Below are 16333 nucleotides of genomic sequence, written 5' to 3'. Positions count from 1 at the left end.
GTGGGAAAGTTTTGAGCCAAAGAAGATGTGATCTGACTTGAATGAGATGCCTCTGGCTGTGGTGTAGGGAACAGACCCTATAGAAGGCAAGGACAGAAGTGGAGAACAGTCATGAGCCTACTGCCATGGTCCAGACAGAAGGGACATAGTGACTTAGACCAGATAGATTTGTTGTGCTGGGGAGAGGGGGAAGTGGTCAGGTGTGGGATGTATTTGAAGACAGAGATGACAGGATTTTACTAATCCAGTTGGGTTGGATTTAGGGTGTGACATGAGAAGTCAGGTGTGGGTCCAAGGATTGGGGGTTTGGGGCTTGAGCAGCTTGAAAGATGAAGTTGCTTAACTGCAACAAGGAAGATTTCAGGAGGAACGGGTTTGGGGTTAGGGATAGGAAGATCACAGCTGTGCTATGGCCGAGCTGAGTTTGAGAAACCTGTTGAACCTGTACGGGAAGCTGCTGAGGGAGCTGCTGGAGACACAAGTCTGGCTTTCAGGAGAGAGGATATTGGAATCATCAGAGTACAGACAGTATTTGTCTTGATGGATTCTTTTAAACCATCTGCTTGCACCCATCTTAGAGATGAGAAAACTGAGGTTCAGAGTGATTGCATCACCTGACCACAGACACAGAGCTGGGAGGTTAGGCATTTGGGATTTGAAATGAGGTCTGCCTGCCTCCCAGCCCTGGGGCCCCACTCAGACCTTGTGTTCTGTGGCTATTCTCACTGAATCCTCCCAGCAGGCTGGTTTGAGAGGGGAGGGGTGGCTTATGGATTAATATCACCTTCATTTTCAAGATGAGGCCCCCGAGACTTAGTGAGACTGAAGGGATTTGCCCACAATTGAGGAGCAGTCAAGGGTGCAGCCTTCCTGCCAGTGGGTCACGTGAACCATGCAAAAGAATCTCTCCACACTGGCCGCAAGGCACAGAGCAGGCTAAAGGCACTGGGAAGTCCTGCAGCCTGGATGGTCATTGCTGCTTAACCCAGTATCCACGGAGCCTTGCTCTCAGAAGCATCTAGAACTGGGAAACATGGAGCAAAGGTTGGGAGCCAAACTTCAGGGCCTCTTTTTTTTAAATGGGGGCACGAATACCCACCTGGCTGAGGTTATTATATGGTTATATTCATTTTAAATGACCTCTCAGCGCGGAGCTCTCTGCAGGGCAGACAGGTAGTGTGTTTGTTGAAAGAACGAACAAATCAACTGATGTACGGAAAAAAGGAATAAATAAGTGGATGAAGGAATGGATCAATGCAAGGATAGCAAAAGGCATGACTGATTAAAATAACTGAATCCCGAATGAATCAATGTCTGAACTAAATGAATTCATTCATGTATTCAGCAACTATCTAGTGAGCACCTACTGTGAGCAGGCACTGGGGATACGGCAGTGAATAAAACAAAGTCTTTGCCTTGTGGCAATGACATTCTAGCGGGAAGAGACAAACAGAAAACAAGATAGATGTGTAAAATATAAAGTATACCAGATGGAGAAAACCCGAGCAGGGAAGGGGAGGGGAAAGAAGGTATGTAGAGGGGAAAGATGGTATGTAGAGGTGGTGCACATTTTTACATAAGATGGTGGTAAGTGAAGAAATGACTGAAATCATGGATAACGTTGACGGGGGAGAATAAACGCAGGTATGAACGGCGGCAGGCATGGGTGATTGGGCTAATGAAAGAATTATTGAACGAATGAACTGAGGAATACATGAATGTGTGAACCAAGACATGAATAAAGGAATGAAAGAATGTATAAATGAATTTGTGCTTGAAGTAATCAACGAATGGATGGACTGATGACTGAATGAGTGGACGGATGAAGGAAAAAAGGGCCACTGGTATCTGCACGGTGGTGGCCTCTGTTATCCCTGCGCTCACCCCAGGCATTGACTCTGTTTCCCAGCTCCCCCCTGGTCTAAACAGATCCCACACCGGCTTTGCCCTTCTTCCCCGCCCCCTCTCCCACCCCCCAGCCTGTGATGGCCACTGTTTCGGTGCCTGTGTCGACCCTTGAAAGGTGGGGCCGCTTGCCTCCCTTCCTCCCCTTCCTGACTGGCATCCCCGTGCTGTCTTGATACCCCACTTGCTTGCCTTCCGCCCCCACCCTGCGCTCCGCTGGCCCCAGCCCATATTGCGCTGACCTTCAAGCTCGCCCCCGGGTCGTCTCCCGCCCCTCTGGCCTGCCCTGACCACCCCCCACCCCGACCTCGACCCCGCCCCGGCCCGGCCGCGGAGGTTCACCGCCCTGGCGTCCTGACTCCTGCCCCCCTTGTGAGCACAGGCACCATGCGGCCAGTGCGGCGCAACTTCTACGACCCGTCGTCGGCGCCAGGCAAGGGCATCGTGTGGGAATGGGAGAACGACGGCGGCGCGTGGACGGCCTACGACATGGACATCTGCATCACCATCCAGAACGCCTACGAGAAGCAGCACCCGTGGCTCGACCTCTCGTCGCTCGGCTTCTGCTACCTCATCTACTTCAACAGCATGTCGCAGATGAACCGCCAGACGCGCCGGCGGCGCCGCCTGCGCCGCCGCCTGGACCTCGCCTACCCGCTCACCGTCGGCTCCATCCCCAAGTCGCAGTCGTGGCCTGTGGGCGCCAGTTCGGGCCAGCCCTGCTCGTGCCAGCAGTGCCTGCTGGTCAACAGCACGCGCGCCGCTTCCAACGCCATCCTGGCCTCGCAGCGCCGCAAGGCGCCCCCCGCGCCCCCGCCGCCCCAGCCGCCTCCGGGAGGACCAGCGGGCACGCTCGCCGTGCGCCCCAGCGCCACCTTCGCCGGCGCCGCGCTCTGGGCCGCGCCCGCCGCCGGCCCCGCCGAGCCCGCGCAGCCCCCTGGTGCGCCCCCGCGGAGCCCGAGCGCCCCCGGCGGCACGCCCACCCCGGGGCAGAACAACCTCAACCGGCCCGGGCCCCAGCGCGCCACCAGCGTGAGCGCACGCGCCTCCATCCCGCCGGGGTAAGCCGGGCCCTGGGCGCAGGGGTGGCAGCCCACTAGGGCTAGGAACAAAGAATTACAGTAATTATAAAAATCATAAGTAATACCTAGCGTCTATTAAGTATTCACTTTGTGCCAAGAGTTAACTAAGCACCTTAACGCTCGTTTATCTCCAGGACTGAGGACCCTATGAGGGAGGGAGCGTCATCAGCCCCAATTTACAGATAACGAACAATTTGCAGCACGGGGAGTGTTAGTAACACATCCCGGATTGTGCTGTTCACAAATGATGGAGCCATAGCCCCAGCTACACTGGTGTGTGTGCGCGCGCGCGTGCTCAGTCGCTCACTCATGTCCGACTCTTTGCGACCCCATGGACTGCAGCCCGCCAAGCTCCTCGGTCCATGGGATTTTCCGGCCAAGAATACTGGAGTGGGTTGCCATTTCCTCTTCCAGGGGATCTTCCAGTCCCAGGAATCAAACCTGGATCTCCTGCATTGGCAGGCGGGTTCTTTATCACTGAGCCACCTGGGAAGCCACAATGGTGTATAGTCCATGTCTGCTATTTACTAAATTCTTTTTCTGTACCATCTCATTTATTACCCGCCCGCCCCCCCCCCCCCAATTCTATCATGTCCCTATTACAGATGGAGAGGCAGAGGCTGAGAGAGGTATGATACTTTCTGAGGGCCACCCGGGTGGAGGGCAAGGATTGAAATTCAGACCTGTAGGATTCCTGGAGTCTGTGCGGTGTTGTCTTTGAAGTTGTAAAGGGTTTCCACACCCTGCCCCAGGCCATACCCATCTCATGTGGAGGCTCAAGCAAGCCAATATTGTCCAAATATCTGTGGCTCTAAAGGCCACACCTGAAATATCACCATTACATGGGGCTAATTCTATGGTTTTCAAGCCGGGCTTTAGGGACCCCTGGGACAACACGGCCTAGTGGCAGGAGAGGGGCTGGCCAAGAAGCCAGCCTCTGCTTTCATTTTAAGAGATCAGCCCTTTCTGGAATCTCTTTTGCTAACTGGTTTTCAGAGCAGGATTTCACTGAGGAAGGGAACCTGGATCATACCAACTTTGGAAATGCCTGGGTTAAGGCACCCATGCCCCAGGATATGGACCTAGTGAGCATGTCAGCTTCCCACCCAGGAGTCCAGATTCACTTGATCTCAGCAGAGGACCCGACCCTGGAAGAGTTGGAATGAGGGAGGGGCAGAGACCTTGACCTTGAGATAGACCAGAAGGGAAAAGGGCAGGTGGGGTGTAGGCTGTGGTGCCCAAAACCAGGAATGGGCACCAAAAGTCAACTCTGCTCGCGTCCCTCTGGCATGACCCAGGAGAGTGGTCATGCAAAGGTCAGATGTGGAGGCAACCTCTGAGATCACCATATCCAGGTCTTCCCTTTCACCAACAGAAACTGAGGCCTGGGGCCCTGAATTAGGCTGCCCTTCAAAATCTTTCTGGGCTTCCTGGTGGCTCAGACGGTGAAGAGTCTGCCTGAAATGCAGAAGAGCCAGTTTCGATCCCTGGGTCGGGAAGATCCCCTGGAGAAGGGAATGGTTATCCACTCCAGTATTCTTGCCTGGAGAATCCCATGGACAGAGGAGCCTGGCAGGCTACATACAGTCAATGGGGTCGGAAAGTCAGACACAATTGAGCGATTAACACTTTCTTTCACTTTCTGAATCTCTCTGGCTTCCGAACTTTTGAGAATCTGGCTGCTTGGGTTCCAATGCCCTCTTGGCAGCCACTTCTGAGCTGTGAGATCTGGGGCAAGTCCCTCTCCTTCACTGAGCCTCAGTTTCATCATCTGTCAAGTGGGAGTTGTGTGCCTGATCATAGAGCTTATATTGAGATGGTCCTTCGGTGGCAGCCAGGACTACTAATGTTATTCCGGAGGAGGGTTGGTATAGGGGGCAGGGGAGCTGTGATTTTCCACCGGAAGGACTACAGCAGCTGCCACCTGCCCGCCTAGCCCTCCCTTCCTCTCCCCCTTCCCCTCCAGATCATTCCTCTCCAGCATCCCAGTGCCCACAGGGAGGAGGCCAGTGGAGGTTTGGGAGAGCATTTTGGGGAAACATTGCAGAAGGGACTCACCCATCTGGGAATCACAGACGGGTATTCATGTGGCTCCTTGCAGATCACAACCTGGCTCTGGCCGGGCTGGAGGGCCCTAGGATGACAAGAGTAGAAAACAAGATTAGAGTAGATGTGGGAGGGGACAGAAGCAGAAAAGTCCCAGGTGCCTTTGCAGCAAGAATTCGAGAACCTTCTCTCCAGGGCTGTATCATTGAAACCCACTAGTGGATTATGAAGTCAGAAGGTTGTAACCAAAATTTTCTGAGAATGGGATGGAATAGAGCTGAATAGAATCAAATGAAGAGAACAGAAGAGAAAATATTGGCATGTGTCATACGCAGTAAGAATTGCTCTGGGAACCTTTTGCATGATTTCTACATGCGTTTCATGGGTCGCCAGGTGAAATGAATTTCTCAGTCACTGATGAAATTTTTGAAAATGGCTGTTTCAGGGCAAGCTGGGGGTTGCTCAGTTTTTATTGCTCAGTATCAATTCTCTAAATATGTACTGTGGGTCATGTTCACAGAGCCTGATAAATGGGGTCCAAACTGCTGGACATACAGCCTGCAAATGAGTACATGAACACAGTTGCTGGAGAGACAGGGAAGCACTAGACAGGTGATGGGACAGGATGGTGTGGTTGGGAGTAGTCAGGGCTGACCCTGCGGAGGAGGTGCATAGCCAAGGAACATCAGCTAAGAATACCCCTGACTCAGGGGCTTCCCCAGCGGTCCACTGGTTTGGACTGTGCCTTCCAATGCAGGGGACACAGGTATGATCCCTGGCAGGGGAACTAGGGTCCTGCATGTCTCAGGTTGTGACCAAACACATTTTTTAAAAATAGCCCTGGTTCAGAGTAGGGGGGTGGGCCCAGGACACCTGGAGTCTGCTGCTGAGGGAGGGCATGGGAGGAAGGAAGCATGGGGATGGCAGACCCTAGTTCCTCCAGAGTGAAGCTTCCCATTGCCCAGGCAACTGAGGTCTCGGTGCAGCCCATGAGGGGAAAGGGACAGTGTCTCTGAGGAACCAGGCCTCCCATCTTTGCCCTGGCCTCCTGAACACCCAGAGCCCTTCATGGCCCTTCCCACAGTCTCTCTGCTTCTGTATTTAAGTCATTCAGTGTGCCTGGGCTGCCATAGCAAAGTGCCACAGACTGGGGAGGCCCAAACAACAGAAATGCAGTGTCTCAGTTCTAGAGGCTGGAAGCCAGAGATCAAGGTGTTGGCAGGGTGGGTTTCCTGTGAGGCCTTGGCTTACAGACAGGTACCTTCCCCCTGTCTTCACATCATCTATCCTCTGTATCCCTGTGTCCAAATTTCCTCTTTATGAGAACACCAGGCTTATTGATTAGAGCCTGCTCCAATGACCTCGTTCATAACTTGATCACCTCTGCAAAGACCCTGTCTCCAAGTGTCTGTGAGTTTGGAGAGGGGTTAGGACTCCAGCGGGGACTTCCCTGGTGGCTCAGTGGTAAAGAATCCACCTGCCAATGCAGGAGACACAGGTTTGATCCCCGGGTCAGGAAGATCCCCTGGAAGAGGAAATGGCAACCCACTCCAGTATTCTTGCCTGGGAGATCTCAGGGACAGAGGAACCTAGTGGGTTACAGTCCATGGGGTCACAAGAGTCAGACATGACTTAGCAACTGAATAACAAGAATAGGACTCCAATGTGTGAGTTTCAGGGCCAGACACAATTGAAGACACAGCAGTGTGTCTGGGACTCTCCTGTTACAGCTTTCTGAGTCTTAGCCTCTCTTTCAGTCTCTGTCTCTGTGACTGTGTCTCTCTGTCTCTGTCTGTCTCTTGCTCCTTCTCTCCTGCCTTTTTCTTTCCTTCTCAGCAGCTCTCTCCTTCTCTGTTCCCTTTTCTCCACCCTTCATCTCCCCTGCAGAGAAAGGTGCATAGCTTCTCCTCCCTGGCCTCAGTTTCCCCATCTGTTAAATGGAGCTAAAATCACCCCAGTCCATGTATGCTGGCTCATCAGAACTGATGGGTGTGCAGATGTATTTAAAATCACCACACATGATCAGTGCACAAAGGAGGGGTGAACTCAGACATCATTCTTTGTCATCCTTCTTACCTCCCGTCCCCAGCTCAGGACGGAGGTCCAGAGAGCGGCACTGACTTGTCTCCAGGTCACACAGCCAGCGGGACTACAGTGTCCCCCTGGCTGGGGTTTTTTTCCACTCCCCCATGTGATGAGGTGGGAAGCCAGCTGGCAGCTGATGCCTGGGGGACGGAGACACAGGGGTGGGGAAGATCCGCCCTGTCTCCTGAGAGGGCAGTGTCCAGCACTTTGGAACACAGCTGTGGGTCAGACTAAGAGTTTCCAGCCCACGTGGTGGAGGGGAGAGGGAGGGGGGAACAGCTGCAGGCCTGTTTCCATTTACTGAGCGCTCACAATGTCCCAGGCTCTGTCTCACGGCTTTTACCTGCATCGCCTCTCTTGCTGTGCACAGAAACGGTGGTAGGTCCTAACATCCCCACTTCTCAGATGAGGAAACTGAGGCTCTGAAAGCCTGGCACTTGCTCAAGGTCACACAATTAGGACTCTGATTCAAAAATCCCAGTCGGTCACGGTATTGGGGTGGCCCCCTGGCTGCCCACTCCAAGTTTCAGACCAGGGTCCCAAGGTGTTTGGAGGTCCAAGGGGTCGGGGGACCCGCAGCAGCTGAGTTTGGGGCCAACTTCCCTGTCTCCTCTCACTATGTGACCCCAGTGGAGCCCATTGCCCTCTCTGGGCCTCAGTTTTTGCACCCTGTGCAGTGGGGCTGGCAACAAAGGCCAACAGGGGGGCATATCTAACTGCCTGCATTTCAAATCCACCCCCTAGCAGTGGGAGAGGGGCTTACCCCGCCGCCACGAGCACATCCCTATCAGACCGGTAAGATGCTGTCATTGAGATGCTGCTTGCGTTTTCAAACCTCTGGTTCTTAGCCTGAGAACTTCTTCCTGTTTACTGGCCACCCGTGATTGCTTCTTTTACCAATCACTTGTTTATTTCTTTTGCTTCTCCTTCTCTAGGGCTGTTTCCTGCTTTCTTATTGATCTGCAAGGGCTCCTTCTGCTGTAGCGTGGGGGATCTTTCCTTGTAGCTCACAGGCTTCTCTCTAGTTGCAGTGCATGGGCTCCAGAGCAAGAGGGCTTGGGCTCAGCAGTTGCCCCATGCAGGCTTGGCTGTCCCATGGCCTGTGGGATCTTAGTGCCCCAGCCAGAGATCGAACCTACATCCCCTGCATTGGAAGGTGATGTCTTAACCACTGGACCAACCAGGGAAGTCCCTCTTTTTACCTTCTCTATAGCCTATGCTGGTCTGTTTTTTTAATTAGTTAATCCTTCTATTAATATTGAGCAACTACCATATGCCAAGGATGCTTTGGGGGCCCTGGAGATCTAGCCATGAACAAAATAGACAATCCCTGCCCTCCTGAAGCTCACATTTCTAGAGAGAGACAAACAATAAACAAAATAAATAAATACTAGTATGTGATAGAGAGTAGTAGTGACTACTAAGGAAAAATAAAGAGAGGAAGGGGTGTAGGGAGTAGTGGGAGGGATATAATTGGAAATGAAGAGGTCAGAAAAGGCCTCACTGAGAATATAATGTTTGAGCAAGGATTGAAGGAGGTTAAGAAGCAAGCTATGCAGAGAACTGCATTGGGGTGTGGGGGTGGGGAGAGCACTGTAGACAGGGGGAACAGCTTGTGCAAAGGCCCTGAGGCAGGAGCAGGCGTGGTTTGTGTGAGAAGTCCAGTGTGGCTCCAGAGGCAACCGGGGGTGTGCGGTGGGGGAGGAGGTCAGAGATGAAATGGGGCCAGTCCTGTAGGGCCCTGAAGGCTGTGTCGAGGACTTTGGCTTTTCCTCTGTGGGAAATGGGAGCCAGCTGGTGTTGTGAGCTGGAGACAGGCCGGGATGACTTTGCTGTCACAGGTTCACTCTGGACATGGAGGATAGGTGGGGGGGGTGGGGGGTGGGCTTTGATGTGGCTGGTGTGTTTGGGTGTTTTCCTTCTTCTTTTCATTTCCTGCAGTGATTTTACCTTTACGTTTGAAAGCATTCACATTTTGTTTCTCCGGTTCTTTACTAGATATTACATTTTAATGCTTCAGAAAACAGCAGTCCCAAAGGCACCACGTGAAAAGTCTCTCCCACACCGTGTCCCCCCGTGGGGTCTCTGGGCTGCCCACTCTCCCCCTCTTCCTGGCCTTGCTGGAGGGCAGTGGCTGTAACCTTGCTTTTTCCCTCGAGGCTGCTGGGCTCCTCCTGCACCTCGCCCAAGGTCAAACCAAACACCCCCATCCCCCCCACCCTCCCACCCTGCCCCCCCAGACCTGAAGCACTTCCTGCCCTGCTCCCTGGGAGGCCAAACCACACACTCCTGTCAGCACACGGCTGCCCCAGTGGCTGCCCCAGGCCGTGGGAACCGCCAGCCCTCCCCTCCCCTCCCTTCCCCTGCCTGGGCTCCCCGCACCACCCCCCAACCACCAGAGCAAGCAAGCAAAGCGGGCTAGAGACCAGGAGGGTGGGGGAGGTGACCTAGAGCCCCAGGCCTCTAGATAAACCTGGGCCCTAACTGACTACCACCCCTCAAAATATCGCTCCAGGGGATTTTGGTACTGTTGAAATCCTTAGGAGTGGACAGGGTCAGGGACGAGGGGACCCATTTGACAGAGGGGGAAACTGAGGCCCGTAGAAGGTCAGCGGCTTGTTCAGGCAGCCCGAGGGGTGCTCGAGCGAGCAAAGGGGAAGCGAGCCAGGCCACGGCAGCCGTTGATGGTCTGTGGCTTTGGCTGGCCCCATGGGGCACCTCCCTGGAGCTTGCTGTGATGTTCTCAGCCCTCTGGCTCTGTGGGGGGTGGGGGTGGGGACTTGGTTGACCCCGGACTGTGGGGGACAAGAGTTCAGGTACATAAGGAGTGGGCACTCAATGGGGAGGCAGGTCACAGGAGCAGGTCCAGGGAGGTAGGTGCCGTTATTTAACTCCCTTCTCCCCACGATGTGGCGTTCCCACTCCTGCCCTGTCCTCACCCACCTGGACCCAAATAGCTGAGGCCTGAACCTCCAGGGGCTCCCCAAGGGGTCATGGCGTAAGCACCAGGTGTCCAGGGAGGGCCTGAGGCCCATCGGGGGACCTGAAACCACCATCAGAGACTGTGACGTGTCTGGAGCCTGCCGGAGACATGGAGGGGAGGGAGAGGACAGGAAGGCCAGCCTAGGTAGGTGGATGGAAACTATAGGGAGTGTCAGCGTGGTTTCCTGCGTCCCTGGGGTCTTGAACCCCCTTGTTGCCTGGGACGGAAAGGAGCAACCAGAGCAGGCAAATATACCCACTCGTGCAGCCCCCGATGCGCCCTCCTAGGCCTGAGCCAGCTCCAGGGTCCAGGTCAAAGGCTTTGCCCCACCTCTAGGCACAGAGGACTCAGAAGGCTGGCCCACCTCCAGATGGCCCCACATATCAGCCTGGTGGGCTCAGCCCTGGCCTCTGACTCAGAAACTCCAGGACTGCTAACCAGCTGGGTGACCTTCGTGAAGTCACTTCCCCTCTCTGTGCCTCAGTTCCATCATCTGCAGGATAAATGACAAACAGATTTCAGTTCATGTGCCGTCTCTGCTTGAATGGGAATGACTTTCTGGAGTCCTTTAGCTTAGCGGAAAGGAGTGCTGGGATGGACTGGTGATGTCTGCCATGGGTGCAGTACTAGCATTAATACACGTGTCATGTGTTTGCCATCCCTGCTCCAACCTTGTCTCTGGGAGCACATTTGGTATGAGAGCTACTGTTTCTAAGGACACCAGGCCTCCCTCTGAAGATACCTCAGAAGAAATAGATCTATTCCGTAGTTGGCTCAACTCCTGTATTCAATACTTACTGAGAACCCATTTATGCCCAGTTTCATCCTCAATCCCGGGGTCACAGAGCCAGGTTAGACAAGTTTCCAGAAGCTTGTAGTCTGGTAGAAGAGATGGGGTGGAATTCCACAGCTAGAAAGGAAGACAGGATACGTCTGTGTCCTCAAAGAAAAGACAAACGCATTCCCCTGGGAATTAAAAATGGTTAGGGCTTCCCTAACCATTCCCTTCCCTGGTGGTCCAGTGGTTAAGACTCTGGGCTTCCAAAGCAGGGGGCACAAGGTTCAATCTCTGGTTGGGAAAATAAGATCCATCATGCAACATGGTGTGGCAAAAAAAAAAAAAGAGTGGTTATGTATTCACTGGGGGTAAATCAGAAAAGCCTCCTGAAGCTGGTGACCTTGTCTTCAAAGAGAAAAGGTGAATTGAGAATAGACAATATGGACAGTCAGTGGGTACAGTGTGGCAAAGATAGCCAGATAGGAACAGGCAGGGAACAGTGTGAGGAACAGCATCTAGGAAACCCTCCCCATGGTATCTCATCCTGCCTTTGAACACTGCCCTCCCAGCCAGAGCAGGTAGAAGGCATCTCTCTTTGCTTGTCTTTTGACAAAAGAAGGAGAGAGGAGCCAAATGCCCTTTTCCAGACTCATTCTGGGGAGATTTTTTTTCTCAAATACAGCCTCCTGTCTTAGTCTCTGAACCAGGGTAAGAGAACTTGGTTTTGTGTGTGTGGAGAAGAGCACAGACTAGAATCTGACATTCTGGGCTCACATTTGAGCTCTACCACTTACTGGCCAGTGACTTCACCTCTCTGTGCCTCAGTTTCCCCCTCTATAGAATGGGATGATCAGGTGACGGAGGGAGGATATACAGCCAAGTCTGGGACATAGCGAGCTCTTGAAATTATTGGCCCCCTCCCCAGGCCATCTCTGTGAGTCGTGTTCCCTGAGACAGTTTCCAGGAAAGGTCAGGGTTCCTCAAAGCCTGGCCATGGAATCTCTGCCTTGAGAAGGATGCGAAGCATTTCTGGAAATTTCTTAGAGAAAGCTTACTCGGGCTGTTCCCATGGATGCCCACAAAGCGTGCTCACTTCACAGCATTTTTTTAAAAAATTGTTTGGCCACACTGCACAGCTTGTGGGGTCTTAGTTCCCTGACCAGGGGTCAAATCCACACTCCCCGCCTTGGAAAGGCAGAGTCTTAACCACTGGACCACCAGGGAATTCCAGTGTGCTCGTTTTCGAATGGACATTGGCAGAGAGTCTCCGAGGGGACCAGAGGCTACAGAGAGGCTTCTCTGGGCATCTGCTTCAAGGCTCACTTCCAATGTGTGCAAAAAAAAAAAAAAAAAATTCACTGGGAGATCATGCCCGAGCATCGCCTCGGAACATCCCCGAAAAATCCAGTCTTCCTTCCTTCTTTCATGCAACAAGTCTTTCTTGAACATCTACTGCATGCCATGTTCTAGCGGAGACAGTGGGTGGTGAGCAAAGTCTTCCTGCTGAGGCAGCATCACAGCAGCCTCTGTGAGAAAAGCCTTCAGGCGGAGGGCGCAGCAAGTGCGCACGCCTCAGAAGGGATCAGCAGTTCATTTGTTATTATTATTTTAATCAATGAGACACTGTTATTTTATACATAGAGAGAATAACATCTCATCTATTATATATATATAACAATGTCTCATCTATTGTGTGTGTGTGTGTGTGTGTGTGTGTATGCTTCTCTGTGCATCATTCAGGACCTTAGTTCCTCAACCAGGGATCAAACCCATGCCCTCTGCAGTGGAAGTGCAAAGTCCTAACCACTGGACCTCCGGGGAAGTCGCAGGGCTCAGCATTTTAGAGCAGCAGCAGAAGCATGTAGAGTACAGAGATGGAGAGAGTAAGAGATGAGGTTACAGTGCCAGGGAAGGTCTGGTTATATGGGAGACTTTTATAAAGTCTTTTATAGACTTTTATATCAGACTGTGGTATTATATATATATATAATATTAATTATGTATAATATAATATTAATATTATATCAGTTATATATCATATTATAAAATTAAGTAAGGTAAGAGCAAAGGCAGAGGCCTCTCTAAAGTGGCAAGGAAGGTCTCCAGTAGGATGACATTTGAGCAGAAACCTATGTTGAGTGAGGGATTAGAACATGAGGATAACTGGGCATTCTGGAAGAGCAGTAGCTAGTGCAAAGGCCTTGGGGTGAGGATGTGCCTGGCCTGTTTGCAGAGTCCCAGGGAAACCAGGAGGCTGGGGTGGAGTGGATGAGGGGGGAGCACAGGAAAAGTAGAGTTCAAGGGATCGGTACTGGCTGTGTTGCATACGGTAATGTGTGCGTGCTAAGTTGCTCAGTCATGTCCCACTCTATGCCACCCTTGGATCATAGCCTGCCAGGTTCCTCGGTCCATGGGGATTCTCCAGGCAAGAATACTGGAATGGGTTGCCGTGCCCTCCTCCAGGGTATCTTCCTGACCCAGGGATCAAAAATACATCTCTTATTTCTCCTGCATTGGCAGACGGGTTCTTTACCACTAGCGCCACCGGGAAAGCCCATGCAGTAAAGAGGCTGGAATTTACTCTTAGCAAGGTAAGAGCCAGGAGGGACTGAGGATAGAGGAGGAACGGGATCTGGCACAGAGATGGGCAAGGCATCGGGCCCAGCCCTGCCCTGGGACAGCTTCTGGTCAGAACAGCTTTCAGGCCTGCAGGGTTCCTCTGACCCTTTGCCATGTGGGGGCGTTGAGGTGGGTGAGGGGGGAGGGCGGAGCCAAGGGCGAAAGCCCTCCCCTCCTTCCCGGAGGCCTGCGGGCAGCGGTCTCCTGTCCAGGGCAGGAGGATGTTCTCACTGACTGACTGGGAGGAAACAGTGCATCCCACATCAAAAGGGGGCCTGGGTGGTTCCCACGCTCCGGCATCGTGGGAACCTTGCTACCCTGGGTTCTCGCAGGGGGCCTGCAGATTGAGAGAGGCTGGGGGCCACCTGGGGACTGTCCCCCAGCTTGCCGATGGGTAAATACAAAACAGCCCCACCATCACACCTTACTCACAACCCTCCTCCCAGGAGCAAGACATCTTTGTAACCCAGACCTCTGTGGCTTTTAAAGGGTGCCAGAGATTGTAGGACTGCTAAGATCTAAAATAGTCCCTTTCTGGGGTCCCCTCAGCCCCCTCCCTAACTCCCTGGCCAAAGGCTCAGCATGACCAGTGTCATGAGCCAGACCAGACTTTGTGCTTTATATAGACCTGAGGCAGCCAACTGTCCTTGCTGGTTGGTAGAGGCTCCCTAGAAATCTGTGCTGATGATTCTACTTGGCTCGAGAGAGGGCTGTGATGGATTAGTGATGTCTGCCACAGGTAGGAGACAAGAAGTGGTGGTCCTCATGCTAAATATTTTTCTTTCCACCCACTTTACAGATAGCCCTGGAGAAAAGGAAGGATTGTTTTCTCATGAGATAGGAAGGAAGGAAGGAAGAAGGGGATGGGGAAGCCCTGGATATAGAGAGGACCTTAACAGTGTGTCTATACTGGAAGTGTTTTAAGGAATTCCCTGGCTGTCCAGTGCTTAGGACTCCACACTTCTACTTCAAGGGACATAGGTTCAATCCCTGGTCAGGGAACTAAGATCTGCATGCCAATAATATTAACAGCAATGATACAAGGGAAATGTTTCAAAGGACAGCAGAAAGAGGAGAAGCCAGAGGTGCCTCCATGCTATCTTATAAGAGGATTGGGGGACTTCCCTGTTGGTCCAGTGGATAAGACTCTGCTCCCACTGTGCAGGTGGTGTGGGTTCAATCCCTGGTCAAGGAACTAAGATTCCACATGCTGTGCAGTGTGGCCAAGAACAACAAAAAAAGAGGATGTAGGGGGGATGAGATTAGGGCGATGGTCTCCCTGCAGGAATGTCCTGGAGGATTATGACAGATGCCAGGAAGGGGGAGATGGATCCCCCATCCCTTGGGTCCTGGAAGCCTGCAAGGAGGAGAAACTCAAGACATGCCCACTCTCACCCCTGCAACAGACTATGAGCTTTGCATGTTTTATCCCATTGAACCTTTGCAAGACTCTATTCCCATTACACATGGGGAGACTGAGGCACAGCATCTTTCCCCTGTCACACCTCAGCTACCCAAGCCTGGGGGCTCCATGGTACCTCTCCTCTGTTGCACCTCCCTCAGGAGCTGTGTTCAGTGACTCCAGGTCACCAGAGTGTTTGGGGACCCCGATGTCTGCTCCAGATGCTGCCACCTTCCTCAGGGGAGGGGTCTGGGAGGGGTATCCTGGCTGACTGGGTATAAGCCTGTGACACTGGGCAGGCACAAAATGAGGGCTGTGTGCCGTGCATATGTGTGTTACTGTGTGTGTAAAGTGGGAGCCTCCCAGCCAAGTGTCTGCATGTCAGTGTGGGGGAGTGTAGGTCAGAGTGTGTGGACCAGTCTGTCCCACCCGGCTTCTCCTGTCCAAATGAATGTCTTTGTGGTGTCTGCACGTGGGTATCTCTCTGGGCTCTGTGTTCCCTGGAGTGTGTGTGTCCATGTTTCTGTGGTGTTCTCTGTGTAGAAGTGTGTGTCTATGTCCAGACCTGTGTGTGTTCGTGGAGTGTGTTCCCTGAGGTGTGTCTGTGTGTATGTGTGCATGGTGTGTATTCCCTGGTGTGTGTGTGCGTTTGTGTGTTTGCGTGCAAGAGTGTGTGGCACGTTCCCCAAGTGTACGTGTATCTGTGTCTGTATCTCTACACAGGAAGGGGGCCTCCTGGGTTGTGGGCACATTTGTGTGTGCGTGTAACTATCATGTGATCCCTGGAGTGTGTGTGTACATGGAGCCAGGGGCACGTTTGCAGGGGTGTGTGCCGGTCTGTGCAGTGTTTTCCATGTGTGCATAAATCTGTGTTCTATTGCACTTGGCATGTTCCCTATACATGTGCATGCATATATAGCCCACGTTCCGAGGGGGTATGTGTGTGTGTGTGTTTCTGGACCCACTGGAGCGGCACGCAAACCTGCCAAGTGTACCATTGGCTTAAAGACACCTTCCCCCCAGCTCACTGGTGCCGACTGTGCCTGGGGGGCAGGTGTCCAAACAGCACTGACCGGGTCAGACCTGAGCAGGCTTGCCAAGGGGGCTGCTGCAGCGCCTTCCCCAGCTGTCCCTGCCCCCACCCCTTTCTGCACTTCCTCCTGCAGCAACCCCAGGCCTTCACGCTGCCCCTGGCTTTTTTTTTTTTTTTGGCTGTGTCAGGTCTTACTTGCAACATGGGGAATCTTTGTTGCCACATGTGAAATCTTCCTTCTACTTCCCTGACCAGGGATCAAACCCAGGACTCCTGAATTGAGAGTATGGAATCTTAACCACTGGACCACCAGGGAAGTCCCTGGTCCCTGGCTTTCATGACACTCCTCCTTATCAAAACTTCCCCATCCGATTTCATGCCCATCCACAGCAAGATACCA

The 16333-nt window shown here is 52.9% G+C and overlaps 1 protein-coding gene across 1 annotated transcript in view; it reads left to right on the top strand.

Moving 5' to 3' along the window:
• The window catches only part of DTX1 (deltex E3 ubiquitin ligase 1), a 38987-nt gene that overhangs the window by 16770 nt on the left and 5884 nt on the right, over window positions 1-16333 (top strand). The window contains exon 3 of the mRNA XM_043439736.1: window positions 2288-2966. Within this exon, the coding sequence (XP_043295671.1) occupies window positions 2288-2966 (679 nt within the window). The remainder of the gene's footprint in view (window positions 1-2287; window positions 2967-16333) is intronic.

This window comes from Cervus canadensis, chromosome 1 (assembly GCF_019320065.1).
Source record: "Cervus canadensis isolate Bull #8, Minnesota chromosome 1, ASM1932006v1, whole genome shotgun sequence".
Classification (NCBI taxonomy): Eukaryota; Metazoa; Chordata; class Mammalia; order Artiodactyla; family Cervidae; genus Cervus; species Cervus canadensis.
Note: the sequence above shows the minus strand (reverse complement) of the source record. Positions and strands in the feature narration are given on the sequence as shown.